The sequence below is a fragment of the Choristoneura fumiferana genome, chromosome 10 (genome assembly GCF_025370935.1).
Source record: "Choristoneura fumiferana chromosome 10, NRCan_CFum_1, whole genome shotgun sequence".
NCBI classification, from domain to species: Eukaryota; Metazoa; Arthropoda; class Insecta; order Lepidoptera; family Tortricidae; genus Choristoneura; species Choristoneura fumiferana.
Window position 1 is genome coordinate 2,054,887 of NC_133481.1, and position 19,197 is coordinate 2,074,083.

At 36.5% G+C, this 19,197-nt stretch overlaps 1 protein-coding gene across 14 annotated transcripts in view; it reads right to left on the minus strand.

Moving 5' to 3' along the window:
* Window positions 1-19,197, minus strand: part of bru3 (CUGBP Elav-like family member bruno 3) — a 1,256,451-nt gene that overhangs the window by 223,011 nt on the left and 1,014,243 nt on the right. For all 14 annotated transcript variants that reach the window (XM_074093042.1, XM_074093039.1, XM_074093049.1 and 11 more), the window contains one exon: window positions 18,044-18,169. In XM_074093042.1, the coding sequence (XP_073949143.1) occupies window positions 18,044-18,169 (126 nt within the window). The remainder of the gene's footprint in view (window positions 1-18,043; window positions 18,170-19,197) is intronic.

Below are 19,197 nucleotides of genomic sequence, written 5' to 3' on the forward strand. Positions count from 1 at the left end.
AATTAAATGTTTTAGGGATTGTTTCATACCCCTTAGATTAATTTATACTGGCCGTTTTGCGTCAGTTTGGCTTTCTTCTAAAATCTGGCATTAAAAATTACGACCGTAAAGTTAGAAATGAAGTAGAATTACTGATTACGTAAAACATACAATTATTTTAGGAAATAATGAACGTATTCGAAAATAACCAACAGACAACTTAAAAATAAAATGAAAAAATATATTTCTGTGGTGTCGTGTGAGAGTTTAGTTATTTAATTAGCACCTGACCAAAATGTGTATTTTAACATTTATTGAGGTATTAGTTAAGTATTCATTTCCGATTCTGGAAAGAGGATTGAAGCTGAACCACAATAAAAAAATAGTATTGAAAGTAAATTATACCTGAGACCGGGTTATCATAAGACTCGTACGCGTTATAAATTATAATAATTGAAGTTTTCCAGTTTAAACATTTATTTATCAATAATTGAAGGCGTAGATCCACTGTAGTGTGTAATGTGTTACTGACAGTTATAATAAGATTACAGTCATATATTGAACTTTCATACTTATCTCACATAAGTAAACAAAACTATCAAGGTATAATTAAATGTTTTGTTCATAATAATAAAATAATTATTCATAACAAAGTGATACCTACAGGATCACAAATAAAGATAAATATTTTGGTTTATATAATACAGTGTGCTAGAAAATAGGATGCGGATATTTTGAGGATCGATTATTTGCATCGTCGTTAATTGGTTTCAATTAAATTAAATAAAAAAATACAGTTAATGTTAATGCGAGGATGATTATATTTTTGGACGGAATGGTATTTTTGTATGAAGCAAAAAAATATTACCACACAATACTTAAATAATTTATGTGTATATTCTTAGGTTATTAATTACATACCCTTGAAAATATCCGCACCTTATATTTTTATTATAACATAATTGTGTTTGAGTATATAACCCGGTCTACACGTAAACTATCAATTTTATTTTAATAACTGGTGTAACCACCATGATTGTCGATAACTGCTTGCAAAAAGAATCGCATCGATACAACTAGATTTTCACACATATTAGAGCCGCGAATACTGTCCCTTATTTTACACAGTGGGCTTCTAACGTTTCTGGAGTTCGCTTATTTTTGTTATCCCAAAGTTGGACATGGTTATAACACCTCATAATTTTTCAATGGGATTTAAATCCGGTGATCTGGCAGGCCAAGGAACGACTTTAATATTATTTTTGTGTTGATCAAAACCAGTCTTGCACAATACCGACTGTGCGGGCAGTATCTTGCACGAACGTTATGCACGGCACTTGTTCTTCAGGATAGACAACTCTAACAGTGGGCAACATCATAGCTGGCGCTGCGGCGCATCTATGAGTCGTGGTCTACCCGATCTTTGACGATGCAGCAAAGATCCTTCGTCTTGATATCGTCGTACCCATGATATAACTGTTTTTATCTGTAACAATATAAATAAACATAAAATAATATAACGTAGATAAAATTTTAATGAAGAAGTTGACATGATGAACGTAAACAAATAAAAACTCACATTAACTCCAATTTCTCTAGAAGTTTCCGACATATTTTTTTCCTTCTTATATAAATTAATATTTTCACACCTTTTGAACCATTTCAATATTGCGATGAGAACTCATTTTAAAGAATAATTACGATAATAAGCAGATTCAACTTGAAAGAGACGATGAAACGATTTTGCAAGCAGCTGAAACAAGTAGCAAATTTTGTAATAAAAACTTAGCCTGGTAGTTTGAAGATCTTCAGTCTACCCTCTTTAAGTTTCGTTAAACACGCATGACTTACCGATTAATTTTAAGACGACCCGATATAGATCCGATTTTCATCGCTTTAGATAACAGTAATATGGTCAAGTGGTTTTGAACTTCGTTCTTCGTTCGTATGTCACGAGTTCAAATCCCACCAGGCGATAATATTGAGTTTGTGTTTTTGTAAATTTACTGCTAGATTTGGAGATTACTAAAGTTGACACTAATTCGCAACATGGGTCTTCGTAATAAAGAATTTCATTATCATCAGCATCCCAGCGTATAGATACACGTCCCACTGCTGGTCACAGGCCTCCCTCAGAATAAGAGGCTTTGGCAGTAGTTCCACGCGGCCCAGTGCGGATTGGGAACTTCACACACACCAAAGAATTTATCGTTGGAATATTTGAAGGACAAGAAACGATAGTAATGCGAATTCTCCTTCTCTTACGACAAGTAGGAAAGAGACAGAAAATGTCGTTACGCGATTCGCCGTATCACCCCACGGTGTCCCACCCAGGCAGAAACGTAATTAACTCAGCACTACGGCAGCGAAATATCAAATTTCTAACATGAATATAAAATATTTTTTTAAGGTCAGCGACCAGTGCCATCTAGTGAGATCTTCAAAAAACTAACTAAGTTATTAAATAAGTAAATACAGCTAATAACTTCAAACACATAGATGGCACTGTTTCTCGCGTCAGACGATTATGTTTTGAATTGTCCATCGACTTTTGCAGGCCATAGTACCTAAATGAACTAAAAACAAAATACTTTGCTCTTTCGCGACCTTATGATAGCTACTTTCACACTGAAAAAAACACACAATTAGGTACAAACCTAACTATCACCACCAATACTACGCTAAAGCGTTTCGAACTTAACCCGAGTTCATCCTCAGAGCAACACAACCGTTCACCGCATGGTGCACGGTTGTATGTTGAGAGGGCTGATTTAATTTTTGTTATTTATAACTTTAGTACCTGAAACTTGCAGACACTTGAGAGTTTACAAACAAACCTCGAACTCCAAAACTTTTAGTACTTTGAAATAAATAAATAAAATTACCTAGGTACTAAATATACAAGTACATAATATTTGTTATTATCGCATTAAAATTTTAAATTATGACACTAGTTCTAGTCTACTTTTAGTTCGATTTATTAATGATATAATAATATGAATAAATATAATGAAACACAAATTTTCACAAATTTACTATATAGGGTCTGTTTCACCATCCATTGATTATGTGATGCCGTCTCCGTCTATTCGAACAAAACAAATAGAGACGGCATCACATTTAACCGTCACTTAACACTAATCAATGGATGGTGAAACAGCCCCTAAATGTAACACCTTATAAAATTAAGTGTCGATCATTCCCATTTCAACCCACTCACACAATCAAAATATTAACACACACGCGTGCAAAATGTACATGGAACACTCAAAACCACTTATAGTTTTGCAACAGCTCAGTTGTTCCGATTAATGTTGCGGCGTTGGCCCCGATTGGGCTGTCAGGCCGCGGCCAGCGCCGTGACGGGCAAAAACCGGTAACGGTAAATTTTTACCGGTTAATGCGCCTCATAACTTTTGAGCTCTTGTAATTGAATTTTTGGAACGTGTTGTTTTCGTTTCTTGTATTTCAGTTTGTTTTTTTTAGGAGAATCGTAATTTTATTCCTGATTTGGTGTTGCCCGCGACTCCATCTGTGAAGAATTTCTTTATCGCTATCCCGCCGGAACTATGTAATTCTACTGCATAAAAACTATCCTACATATCTCCATAGATTTCATCTCGTCTAGTCATCTCGTCAACAAACCGACAGACATTACTTTCGCTCGAATTTACAATTTATTATTAAATACTAAGGTCAAATATATTATTAATATATAAATTTTTTATATATAAATATATTACAAGTATATATTATTTTGTCTCCAGCAGTTGACTTATTTAGGGTAAGATGTACATGCATAATAATGAACGTGATCAAAACCATAAAAGTAGTGTATTTCTTATTTTTATTTCGTAATAGGATTCATCTAAAATGTGGCCATTCATTGACCCTTAAAAAAATACAATGAGAATTTCTTGTTTGAGATGGTAATAATTATTTTTTTAAAGCATGAACTCGTTGATTCATATGATACCGTAAGTAATATGGACAGCTTTCCAATACCGAATGCGGTATTCTGATTAATGCCGTCGGCTTCGACCCATTCCGGCCTGTCAGGCGTCAACGCCGCGCCGCAATGACGCGCCACCGACACTCTTGTTTCATTAGTATTTAAAGCGAGTTGCTTTAGTAGTTCGTTAGTATTGGGTGATGGGGGCAATCTGATGTTTGAAAAGAGGAGTTTTGTATTAAGCACGTTTCGTGCCAGCGGCGTATATTTCCGTTTTTGAAACTTGTACATACTCGTAGTGGCGCTGTGTCTCCTACACATAAGTGCTTGAATGAGCGTGTTGTAAGTATTAATAAAGCTGTCGGCCGACAGGGAATGTTTGGAGGTATATGAAAAACTTAAGATTATAATTGCGTACTAGCTGTTTCTTGGGACTCCATCTGTGAAGATTTATTTATCGCTATTTCGCAGGAACAATATAATTTCCCAGGATAAATTTATCCTATTTTTTTCCAGTCTCAAATTATCTTCATGCCAGATTTCATCTTAATCGATTCCACGGTTTAAGTGTGAAAAAGTAAAGACAGAGTTACTTCCGCATCTATACCTAATATTAGCAAAGAAAAACACTTGCAAGACTTTGATGTACGACTAAACAACAAGTTAACTGATTTATACCCAAGCAACTTCACTGAGATAAAATTAACGTTGACATTTCTGTGTAACAACACTCAACAAGCAACCACGCGCGGCATCCGCAAACTCTGCGGCTTGCGGCCGCGCTCGCCGCCCGTCACCTCGCAGGTGCCAATGCGGCGTCACCTCCGCACTTGCAGGGTTGACACTTTGAGGCGTCTAGCCACCTCCGCATTTACAGGGTTGACGCAGAATGTTAGCTTGATATTAAATTTGGTGCATGCGATGTAATGAGATGACAGATACTTTATGACTTTAGTTTTATTCTAGTTCTTTAGTATTTTAAACTTCTGAATTAGCCATATTATTATGATATTGTTATGAAAAAAAAAAAATTCAGTTCAAAAATTATTCGTCAAGAAAACAATACATAAAAACATTCTTAACTTAAGAAGAGCTTAACCCCATTATCCAGAAACGAAATCAAACCTATTTTAAAATGCCGCTAAAATAATTTTGTCCTTATCTCATCACTTCGACATTTTGTATATTTGCATAGAAAGGGACTTCGGCATTTTTTAGTTAACAAAGGCTTGTTAAGTTTATGAATAAGGGGGTAGGAGTTTAAAATTGGATATAAAGTGATTTTTTGTAAAATCTATACTAACGCTTTTCTCTATGTAGCAGGTATGGTGCTACTTGATCGCTACGTAGCTATTATAAGGTCGCGGGTGAGCAAAGCAAACCCACTAATATTAAAAATGTGGAAGTTTTTGTCTGTCTATTTCTTTATTTGTTACCTCATCACGTCTCAACCGCTGAACTGATTTAGATGAAATTCAGTATTCGGCAGTTTTTATCCCGGAAAATTTGATAGTTCCCACGGGATAGCATAAACGAATTCTACGCAGACGGTGTCGCGGGCAACCGGCTAGTTGTTTATAGTTTATTGATATGGACTGATTTAAAAGATACTAAATAATATTTGTTAATAAACGTTATGAAACAAGACAAACAGCTCATGTTACCCGCTCTCGAATCAGTTTGCGGGATTGTTCGGAAGCGGTTTCCGACACGGGCACGTAACGCGCCGGACACGTGCCCGGCACACGCGCGTCGCCACGTGACTGCGGTTAGCAATATAAAAGGTATAGTCGTAGAAACTTCAATGGCAAATACTTTGTAGGCTTTCCGTAGTTTCCGTTTTGTATTGTTGTCAGTTTAGATTGAGGAACGATGACGCGACATGTCATTGTTAAACAGTGTTGCCAGTGTTTTAGGGTTCCGTAGCCAAAATGGCAAAAACGGAACCCATATAATAAATATAAATAAAATAATTTTTTGCCGACTTTTGAATCCATAGTGTTAGTATTTACAAATTATAATCTTATCGCTATGGTCCTATTTTCATTTCATTTTCATTTTCTCATTTTCATTTTCTATGGTTAGTATTTATAATTAATTACACTAGCTTAACTGTCTGTTTGTCCGGCTGTCCGTCCGCGGCTTTGCTCAGAGACTATCAGTTCTAGAAATCTGTAACTTTTCACGGATATGGTATGTATCGTTCATTCCGACAAAATGTCGTTTTATGCACTTGTTATACATCTCCTATTTTTCACAACGAACTACTGAGTTAATAAAAAAAAAGTCGATAACAATGCCTTAACGCCAAAGGCCCCATGGGTTATGTAGTCATATCCCGGCTTATCCCCATAAAGTATCAGGTGGATGATCAAAACTCAGTCCCGAGCGTACATCACACCTCCGGCGAGTTATGGAGTTAAGAGGCTTCTGCTCGGCTATGGGCGCCTGGTATCTGAGCCCTAAATTATAAGCTTAAGTTCATTGTTGGTATGTGGTAGATAACGACGATTTTCAGGCTGTGTTTCCACTAGAGATGTGCGAAGATGTTGCGAGGAATGGTTTTCATGGACCAATAGAAGAAACGCTTTTTGTACCTATATAGCCTCGCTCCACTCAACTATTTCCGCTAGAAATGAGAGTAATCAAATCAGGACAATCTACTCACACACTCACACACACACTACACACACACACACACACACACACACACACACACACTCACGCCCAGACACGCTTTCATAGACTGGTAGTTTTCGAATTTCACCCTCTTTGCTGTTTTTCCATCTTTATATTTGTAAGTATTTTTAATCTGCTGACCTTTCAACGTTTCACACCGCTATACATTATGTAATTTCACTTGAGAATTGGCTACCTACGAGACAGGCTTTGCCTGTCGGGTTATTCATTTAGTTCTCTATATGTTAAGGTCTAAATTATGTTGTGCAAAGACAGGTAACTTAAATTAGTTCATGAAAAATACATTTCTCGCAACACATCCCCGCACATCTCTGCTGGAAACGTAGCCTAAGCGTGAGATCGCATCAAATTACTTTAAAGCTCAGTTTAGACTTGCCAGACAAATGATGCAAGTTGTATTACATTGCGAGGTCGTAAAGGGAACACGTTTGTCGTGGTCAATCGAAAGCAGCAACGTAAAGCTACTAGCACGATTGTGCTTGCAGGTCTAAACTAAGCTTTACGATAACCAATGTGAAACCAGTCATTCAGTCATCAAATCCCTTTGATTTGACGTCTGGTTTGGTTATGGTTATAGTATCTAACTTAGTGCTAATAGCATGAGCTACTAAAGTATAATATTAATTTGATAAATAAATATCATGGGACACTTGACACCAATTGACCTAGTCCCAAACTAAGCAAAGCTTGTACCATAGATACTAGACAACGGATAAACATACTTATATAGATAAATACATACTTAAATACATATTAAACATCCAAGACCCGAGAACAAACATTCGTGTTATTCACACAAATATCTGCCCCGGCCGGGATTCGAACCCAGGACCTCAAGCTTCGTAGTCAGGTTCTCTAACCACTTAGCCATCCGGTCGTCAAAAATATTTCGAAATCAGTTTCGTGCATGTCCTGATTTTTATAATCCCTGTACCTTCTATAGCCATAATAGTAGTAATATAATCTCTATATACGTGTTTCCGATGTGTTGGTGATCACGATCAATAAAGAGACATTGTATTGTATTATAGTTTATAGTTCATTAGAGTATACCCGCAGCTCGCGCGCGTAAACTATTCGATCAGTACCACTACCATGATTTTACTCGATAGCGACGGTGTAAATTATTTGTATGGTGAATTGTACAGCGCCTCTACATATAATTTACGCCGTACAATTGAAATCCCGGGATTTTGAATTTTTCTCCTGGGAATTCCCAAATTTTATATCGTGGTCTTCATTGAGGTTGTGTTAAGAACAACTGTCCAAAATTTCAAGACTTAAAACCCAGCGGTAGAAATTTCAAGATTTTATCCCTATACCGTGGGAATATCGGGATAAAAAGTAGCCTATGTGTTATTCCAGATGCCCAGCTATCTACGTACCAAATTTCATCTAAATGCGTCCAGCCGTTTTAGCGTGAATGATAAAAAAACATACTCACTCACTCACTCACTCACTTTCGCATTTATAATATTAGTATAATTTATGACGGCGCTCACTTTGAGCTATGTCAATATTGTTCATCTCTGTGGTGACTAAAAGTGAAAGTTTGAACTCGGCTGAATTCTCAAGGGTTAAATCGACAAATTTTTTAAAAACAAAATCTAAGATGACAACACAATAAAAGCGACAACCTTCATTTTTAATACCCATCAAATAGGTTCACACCCTAAATAGAAACATGAGATATAAGAGCGGCGTCGACAAAACTCGCTCGAGGGTAGCACCCTAATCCGCATGAGGTATGTCTGCCAAAGAAACTGTGAATCAGCCCGTTATAGACCCTTGTCCCAACCAATGCGATTTCAATTTCGCCACTCCACATATTCGACTTTGCATATGGGACACACTGACGGATAGGAAACCAAATAAATTTCAATTATTAAGAAATATACACGGGTTACTCACGTATTAGGTAGTTAAATCAAATTAAATGGTCATGGTTGCCTTTTCCATTCGAGCTCACCTTGAGAAGGAGCCTTTTGGGCTCGAAACATGATGAGCCTGAGCACATGGCCGATTGATGGCATGAACCCGTGAGCGTTAACTTTGATTCACTTCCAGTGATCGATATGTTATTGTACTATATTTATTGTATGACTAAACAGTACCTACAGTCTGTTGGAGCGTGGACTGTAATTATTGGATTTTGTTTCTTCCCAAGAAAAGTCTATGCCTATATGAAATGAAGATTATTATGCCAGTTAACACTTACACGTTAGGAAGAGCAAAAAATAGAACTCGAATTGTCTTATTAGACATAGAAACAATGTATGGCCGTATGGCGACCGGATGGAAAAAAAAACTGCCAACATTAACGTGATCTTGTTTCAGCAACACAAGCGAAAAGCTTATATTTGCAATATATTTGAAACAAAAACTTTATTTTATGCCAACTAGTAACATTTACAGAATTTAAGGAAGAGAAAGCAATAAAGGTGAATAGAAAGTCGGAATTGTCTATTAGACGTAACGTTATGGATCGTATCTGAAAAAATTTTATTTTAAGAACAAATGTGGGAGTCAGGCAAAAACTTATATTTAACAATTAATTTCAAAGAAGAAAGCGGTTACTCCACCGTCAAGAGCGTAGCTCTTAAATTGAAGAAGTAAAGTGTCAGCAGAATAATGATGACAATATTAATTTCCGTACCTGATTTGTGTCGTGCAATATAGAATACTTATTTCTAATGTATTTTATTGTAATATCCTGGTTACGATAAAATTGGCCAACTTTACGGCCCGTGGGTTCGGCTAACACAGTTTTGGGGTATCCTCGTTCGTTTTCCATCACAAAGGACAATAATAAATGTGCGCTCCATCGCCCCCCGGATTATGCGGCCGCGTGCTCCCGACGACCTTATTTTTAAAGGTAAAACAAATTACACGCTTGATTCCGTATCGAAATTCACAATAGGATCCGAAAATATTTTAATTAGTCCGAGTTAGAAATGGACACGAATTTTTTCTTGCATCAATTAAACAAAAACAAAAACCGGTCAAGAGCATTGCGGGCCATGCTCAGTCTACACACACACACACACACACACACACACACACACACACACACACACACACACACACGGTGTTATAAGTTAGACCGCTCTGTGTCTGTGTCTCTGTGTACACAGACACACAGCGGTCTAACTTATAACACCCTCTTTTTGCTCGAGGGTTAAAAAAATAGAATTTGTGATATAGACTTATTATTCAATCTCTTTAACAACTTATAATTTGATGGCGTGTTGGTAAAGGAATACTTTTCTTTAGATTCTTGCTCATATAAACATAAACATTCACATTTAACACAATGTTCTCACTCATTCAAGCAAACTTTATTTCGTTTAAACGACAAGCCCACTAATTCCAATGTACCTGACCTTTACTTAAGACTTTAAGCCAGCCCCAATAAATTTCAAGTTAAAATATCCTCGAGTACCTTAAGAGCTACAGCACTTTGCACTATCGAACCTCTAGGTGACGATAAAAAATCTATACACTTAGCTGGACCAGTGATTTGCACCCTGAGGTCAGGCTACGCTAGTACAAGCGACTAAAGCAGACGGATAACGATCTCAGGTCATAAGATCGGGTTACTTTAGAGTAATTTTAAAGGGTAGCTTTGGCCATTGACGTTAACTCGTTCCAGATTTTATTTGCATTCAAATTATGGCTAGTTACCTTGTCATATGGTTAGTTTTAGCTAAACGCCCACGCTTTAGGGCGTTTGTGCACTAAGGACCGGACCGGAAAAAAACGGCCCGGAATGAGGAAAAGTAAAAAGTCGAATGGTAAATTTAAGTATAGTGCACAAACTTGTACTTATGCAACTTTACATCGGATATGGCACGCCATTTTACAAAATAGTTTGTACACTATACTTACGTAATTTTACCGTCTGACATTTTACTAATAATAATATATATATTTATATATAAAAATATTATTAATATAAAATGTTTGTTCAAAATGACAGAAAATTATGTACGGTTAGGTTAGAACTGCGTCCCCCACAGAAACGAACTGCTATCAGAAAAGTAGGTTAGGTTAGGTTAGAACTGCGTCCCCCACAGAAACGAACTGCTATCAGAAAAGTAGGTTAGGTTAGGTTAGAACTGCGTCCCCCACAGAAACGAACTGCTACCAGAAAAATAGGTTATTATGCCATGCAATATTTTGGGGAAGAGTGCTATATGCCAAACGATACATTTGACTAAAATAATACTTGGTTATATGAAACATGACTAAGTAATTATTTTTTAAACATTAATTTGTCAAAAAAAATTACTAACTGTAAAATTGGGATAATTTGTTTTAGCAAACGATTTTTCGCCAAATGATAATTTGAGTAAAATATTTTGGGATGTGATACTTTGGGAAAAGTTTTTTGCCCATACATTAGTAATCCCAGGAAAACATGCATATTATTGTCAAGTTTTTCGCGTACAGGTCACCGACCTTACGTTATTGTGTTTGTTCCCAGAAAAGGATTATTTGCACGGAGGGAGAAATTTGTTAGCGCAGGCTCGAGGTTACAGGGAAACTTGTAAATAAGGAATCGATCCGAACAGTTCGGATCAGGGCGAGTTGTTGAACAAAGCGAACTATCGAGGCTGTACCTATGGATATTGGAGGTATGTTTCAAAGTAATAGCGATATTAAGATAATTCTTTAGAAATGGAAAAACAATCTGTTTTTACCGATTTTTTCATGGTCTTCCCGAACTCATAAAAAAATAACGGAGTGTAAGTCTATAAATTACGCCGCGACTATGAGAGATTCAGCTTGATTTTCATTGACTTCTTATTTCCGTATTGACACGAAATTTGGCAATAAATATTGCGTAGTACCGCATATTATAAGTATACTATTATTGCCAAAAGCGCCCCGAAGATACTTAACAAAGCGTGTTTTCAAAAACAGAATCATTTACCAATTTACAAATCATTTTACGCAAACTGCGTTATTAATGAACCTATCTAGATGATCTCATTGTTCACTTATGTATTAAAGGCACAAATATATTTCTTTCTTTCTAAATTCACGGTATTTTGTTCCTTTATAACGTTATAGCTGTCGCCGCATCTCGATAACCGTCCAGCGGCTAAGTGTGAATTAAATTGGCGATAGTTTATGAGCTGGTCATTACGGGGCCCCGTAAAGAGAGCGGCTTGCGGCACTTTTACGACGCAGCCGTGACCCGCGCTTGTTACGACAAACTAAACGAGTAACGAGACCGACCGCGACCCTTATTCAGCACCGCCTAGGTGAGATTTCGTGGCGCGACCAACAATTTTTGGAGCAGTTTGTTTAAGTAACATAATTATTATGTCACAAGGTGTACGAAGCTAGTAAGAAAAATTGGCGATAGTTTATGTGCTGATTATTATGCGGCCCCGTAAAGAAAGCGGACTTGTAGCGCTTGTAACACCCATCCGTGACCCGCGCCCTTGTCACGACAAGCTAAACGAGTAACGAGACCGACCGCGACCCTTATTCAGCACAGTCTTTGAGATTTCGTTGCGCGACCAATGATTTTTGGGTAATTTTGCGTAAGTACCCTATGTCAAAATTTATTTCTTGCCTCCTTTGATATAATAAAATAAAATAAAATCATTTATTTCGGTCATCAACAATTTAGTCCCAAAGGTGCTAATAGCACTTAATATTTGTCCCAACATTTTGTGATTATTATCAAAATTAGGCACAAGGAGTTTATGGTTAATGGAACTTGTTTATAAATAATTTTAGTTGAAACAGTTTCTTAAATATTTAAAAAGTTCATCCATTTGAACAAACAGACACCCAGGTTTACATGTTTAAATTATAATAACTATTTGCCTTAGGGATTAAAATCAGAGAGAACATTACATCAACGCATTAGTGTAACCCATCGGAAGAGTGAGATTTCACCTATGATTTCGCTTTCTTTTATGTCACTTAGCATTCTTCGAATAGGACCCTAGAATGCACCCTCTCTAAAAAGCAACTTTGTGGGTTTGGGGAACGCTTTGGGGCGTTTTTCGCGTGATTTTATTAAGGGATTATTTGAAACGTGTAGCTTTTAACGCACTATACTTTACAGGATAACCAGTAACAATCCAAATAGACTACTAGATGACTCCCGGTAAAGTCGCCATTCACGCCGTGCCCTCGAGATTAAGGTATGAGGGTCACGTACCAGGAAATAAGGCCTGCAGGACTAGAATGAGTTGTTTTTGTTATTACAATACTGGCCGGCTTTATTAAGACGCGGCAGGTCCATCGCAAATAAAGCTTTTTACTGTGTTATTTTGTCCTGGCAACAGTTCTCTATAGAACTAAGAAGGCAGCTATATGTAGGTAGGTAGATAGGTAGGTAGCTATCTATAAATAAGTAGGTTTATTCTTGTACTTATACATTGGGAATACATTAATATTTTCGTAGTTTTTTTATGCACACTAATTTATGGCTGTTTTTTCATTACTTAATTCGAACATTTCGAGAGATGGCGTCAATTGCAAATAATTTTGATCAATTTCACACGTTTGTTATCGAATGATGTGAGAGGTGGGGTCGCATCTAAACAGATTCTTCTCGAAATAAAAAAAACTACGGTTACGTGATATGTGTCAGAAAAATTTCGTATATTCTAATAACGTATTCTAATAATTTCATTAATTTCATTATAGTCAAAATACCAAAAACAGGACTTATCACGCTAAAACACACGAGTAATATTTACCTCGACGTTTCGACCACATTACAGTGGCCGTGGTCACGGGTAGACTCGTGAAAAGTCCTGTTTGTGGTATTTTGACAATGAGTGAAAATCACGACAGTTTAAAACGTTATCCATACTAATATTATAAATGCGAAAGTGTGTGTGTTTGTATGTTTGTGTGTTTGTATGTATGTTTGTCCGCATTTCACGTCGAACCGGAGCGACGGAGCGACGTGATTTTTGGCATGGAGATAGCTTATAGGCTAGAGAGTGACATAAGCTACTTTTTATCCCGGAAAAATGCACAGTTCCAGAGGGAAAGCGCGCGATAACCGAATTCCACGCGGGCGAAGCCGCGGGCAAATGCTAGTATTATTTATAAACCGATACGAGACGGGTTTATTGAAATAAATTTCAGTATGTAACCATCACAAAAACTATTATTAATTTTGTATATAATTTACACGCTAAGCTTTATTGACGATCGATAACACTTCATAAAAAAAAAACTTTATAATTTTTTTTATTTTTTAAAATTAAGTTTTTGACGCTACCTTTTTTTTCAATTTTGGGGTATTATCTCCCGTCACCCCATTGGTTTACCACTGTCACTGGCAGTGGTCACAGCGATCAAAGAGTTATCAAGTTGAATCGAGACAATCATAACGACTGACTTCACAATAAAAACGACCGGTTGCCGGGTCGTTCCCGTCGAACAACCCGAACGACTCAAAAGACTCCGAACGACTTTATCTTCGCCGCCGTCGACAATTAAACGGAATTAACAATTTGCTGCGTGATCCGGTACATCTGTACGCGGCAGTTAATAAATTTATTGCGCACTCATTACGGACAGAGCGAAAGGACTGTAAGGACTTTTATTTATTTTTTAATTGTAAAAAACATTTAACAAAAATGTTAACGTCAGATATTTTTTGTAACGCTAATTTTGTAAGTATTTTTTATTATAGAAATATGAATAAATATTACTTTAGATATAAATAATCAGGCTTAGTAACTTATAATCATCATCATCCCAGCCTATACACGTCCCACTGCTGGGCACAGGCCTCCTCTCAGAACAAGAGGGCCATAGTTCTCACGCGGGCCCAGTGCGGATTGGGAACTTCACACGCACCATTGAATTAAACTTATAATAAAATAAATAAATTAGGAAAGGATTATTGCAACTCATTTGCTGTTAAGTAAATATCGCCTAGGTATTTATCATTTCTTTTAAAAGTGTAGGTAAAAATATGTGTAACCAATGGAAGTGTTAAGAAAAATATCAAGCATCAGGAAAATCCAACTCAAACTTTGCTGACGTACTTGAGAGGAAAGTGATCAAACTTGCATCAAAACTGAAAAGCAATGATTTCAGAATAAAATTTTTACTAGGTACGATTTTTTAATTATAGTCACTGGCGAACTTATCTCCGACTACACAAACCACGGGTGCAATAACTAGTTAAGGATGAAATTGATCGAAGTAAATAAAAACAATAAGAAAGACAAAGACAACCGGATCTAGCTCACTTAGCTTTGCAAACCCCGCCCACCCTTATTGCTAGACGCCAACGGATTGTTCGAATTTAGGCCTAGTTTTAATTAAAACATTAAATATTCCGAAATAAAATCCTCAATAAAATGAACCGTCAAGAGAGTAATAAAAAAAAACTTCCAATTTGTTTATCGCTATTCTACGAGAATTACGCCATTTTCCGGTATAAAAACAATCCTATGTCCTTCCCCGGATCTCAAATTATCTCCGTACTAAATTTTCTTTAAATAGACTCAGACTTTTAATCGTGAGAGGTAACAGACAGACATACTTTCATATCCCACTAATATTATAAATGCGAAAGTTTGTAATTATGTTTGTTTGCTTGTTATCTCATCACGTCTAAACCACTGAACAGATTTAGATGAAATTTGATATACAGATAGTTTAGGCCCGGGGAAGGACAACGGATAGTTTAAAAAAAAATGCTTAGTTCCCGTGAGATAGCGATAAACGAGTTCTACGTAAGTTCTAATTAATTAGTAAGGATAGTTTTAATTGCACACTTATAATAACACCTCTCAACCTAGCCTTAATTTCAATAACTAAATTAACCTAAACACGAATTGTAAAACAATATAAGTGACAATTCGGAATTTCCTAAGCAAATGGCGGCGACCTCCGCGCCGGTAAAGTTTCCGTAATGACATTCTCGTCCAAGTTTATCGCAAAAAACATCCCCGTCCCAAGTTATAATAATAATGTGCTAATTGGACTCGCTCAATACAATGTTTCTAGCATAATTATACAATAATATACCGAAGCTAAAGAAATGATTTGTGATTGCGACATAATTGCAAACTGGATAACGTAAATACATTGGATATGAGCATAATGACAATTTTATGTTGACGTTCATTCACTTTAAACATTTTATTTATTTCAAGTAATTTTATTTCACTTAAAATTAAAAATGACATTTAGTTAGTAGCATCTTGTCGTTAAAGCCTAATTATCTGTTATCAGATAATTTTCTGCTAATCCTCCATACCTCCATACTTTCATCCCGATATTCTCACGGGGTCGGGATAAAAGTCCAAAGTTCCGTGATGTAGTTTTTTGGAATTCCCATCAGAATTTTAGCTATATCCTGGAACTTCAAGTCAAATGCTAGACCTAATTATTTACGCTTGCAAAGTCGCGGTTAAGAGCTAACAACTGAATACACTATTGGTTAGATACATTTTAAGTATAACATAATTGGTCAATATACCCTCTATTTTTACCCTCATTAAAAATATACCAAAACAAATGAAAATCACAGTTACACAGTTTCACTCCCCCGGCGCGTCGTAAAAAGCTTAATGATTGCATAAAAGCGCTTACGCAACTAACAAACCGCGCGATATACTTTACGTCTTCATTAAATCCCCGGTTTTGAGCTACAAGATAAAATTAAAGTTGGTACAGTCTGTCGCGTCGGCGTGTCGCCTCCGTTACGTTACGTACGTACCTACTCTTTTTTAGGGTTGCCACAGTTAAAATACGAGTTTATTATTACTAATCTTTCATGGTATTTATTACTATTTTAGATTAAAAGTTTTCCCCCACATCAGCTATGTGTTTTTGAGGGCTGCGTGGTATTCTGGTTTAACTATCTAATACGTCAAATAATTATTTGTAAATTGAGTTGGGACCACGCAAATGACGTATTTATTTTTCTAGATAATTCACCATAGATTTTCAAAGTCCAGAATTCTTTGGTAGTTCTTTCTGATGTATCTGATGGTAATTCTTTTTATCAAACTTGCTCGTAAACGGTGTCGTAACATGCAGGCTACCTTGATTGCAACCCCCCAAATAAAACCCTCGACCTTAATGTGCTTGTCGTGAAACCCGTGGTCGGTAAATGAGTCATTGCGCGTACTGATGGTGCTGCGCGCGCTGGCCCACACGCACACGCGGCTCAGGCACATGCTGAGGGAGGGGGAGGGCGGCGCTGCCAAGAGCGCAGCCTAAGGTATCGCCAATATTTGGAACAAATATATTTTTTCTTTTAGATATATAAAATTTTACTCGCAAATGTGATAAAAAACATCGTATGTCGCACGGGCGGTACGTAATTCCTTATTTACCGCCCTTAAAACACAATTGTGTCATACATTAATGTACTATTTCAGGGATTTCATTAAACTTCTCATTTCGTATGTAAGTTTTGTTTTGGTACATTTTACATGTTTTTTTTTCTGTGGTAATCTATTAAATTTGGCTTTTAGTTTGTGGAGGTCCACATCTGTGTACTAAAACCTATTGTGTGTTTCACTTATGGCCATCTGTGGCCAAGTGTACCTAGTATATCTCTTAGATATTAGTCACATAATATCTATAACAGACACTTGACACACAGTGATGATACTTGTGGTAAGTGTTGCTATAACAAAAAAAAATATTACATTAAACATGACAGCCCTAGCATACGTTTGAATGCAAACATGTTGTTCGCAGTCAAAGTGAATCCAACTTCTGCTACAATTATAATTAGGGCAGGCGCAGACTCTGCGTGCAAATCGACGTGTACTGTTAGGGCAGCCGCGGACGCTGCGGATCGACATTGTCAATTAAGTCTCAAATTGTAGTCGTTAGACGTCACGAAAATTTATGTGAAACAGCTTATGTGAATGATAACTTGCGCTGTAACATTTTAAAGGTAATTATGTTTTTTATTGTGGACGATAACATTTAAATTTATTCGTAGGTAATTTACATAATCTTTTATTAATTAAGTTTAATTTAATGAAATCAATGGGATGAGAAGAATATTTTCAAAATATGGATATATTTTAAATTAAAATTTAACTTCGACCGTAAACAAAATTACTTATCCAATGGAGTTTTAGGGGAAAATTAGCGCCTTTTTTTACGAAATATGTAAACGAAACGTTTTGTAGTAACATAATGCTTTACTATCTCTTCATGTTATAATATGAAGGGTTATTAATGGAAAATCTTATATTGTCTACTGGATAACATAATTATTGTCAATGATTATAGATAGTGACAGTGTATATCACTTAAACTTCATTAAATTGTCAATGGTTCTTTACGTGTTCGCTTTAGGTCTGCGCACGCATTTCTTATAGGTCTGGGACACTATTGTCTCAGCCCAACAGTTCAACTCCTTAACCTACAAAAATAGCCACGTACCTTTACTCGCACCGTCTGGGCCGCGCAGTATGGAGCACTCCTCTATAGTACCGAACGGTGTGAACAGTTGCCGCACATCCTCTTCAGTCTGTTGTTTACTCAGCATGCCCACGAACAGCTTCCGATCTGCGCGGAAACATACAGTCAGTAATAGTGCCCACGTTGGGTAGTAGGTTGAAAGTCAGTTGGGTAGTATTGTGAAAGTCATATGGGTAGTACGGTGAAAGTCAGTTGGGTAGTAAGGAGAAAGCCGGTTGGGTAGTATGATAAGGTACCGTAGTGGCGTTTAAGTTTAAACTCCACCTGACTTTACCGTTTCATACAAACATTTAACAAGTGATTTAGTAACGTCATTGTTTCTGTATAGGTAATATTTTAATTTAGATTGTCACAGAACAAGTCTGATCCAAATTAAATGTTATACCGATGATTATGTATCCAATATTCAAAACGGTATTCCTGAATTCAGTTTTAGTGTATTTACTTAGTTAAAGTCTTAAAAACTGGACGTCGTTTAAAAGTGGTTTTAAGAAAAAACCTTTTAAATAGAGTTTACCATCGACGATTCAAAAACCACTTTATGCTTAGAATCGAGTCCAATTTCTTTGAATTCTCCCCATACAGTCACACCACTATCAAAGTACCACGATAAACTTAGTAAAATTCTTAAAAAGACCCTCTTGTATGTACAGTAGTCGTAACTTTTCCGTTCCAAATAAAAAAAAACAAGTTCCACATTAATTTTGTACATGCAAGGAGGTGTTTATCAAGATTTTACGCAAATTATGTAATTCAGATGACATTCTAATTGAATTCATTTGTTTTCTGTACTGCCAGTTCGATTTAAGAAAAACCTGCTACTCCCATTTAAAAAAAAACATGTTCCTTTGTTCAAATTCCAAATTTAACGTGTAAATTTAAACTTAGAGCCTAGTCTGTATTGGTACTATGATAGTGGCTCCAACAAGTAAGCCTAGCGATGGTGCGGTGGAGCGGAAGACTCGGTTTCGGCCCTGGGTACAGTCGCATGCGTCATTTGAGGGTCTCAAAGTCAAAATTTGACTTAAAACTGACTAGGTTTTAATAAAGTTAAAAATAGTCTAGAAATCACAATGGCAAATAGATGCCTAGCTGGACTTAACGTGCTCAATTTA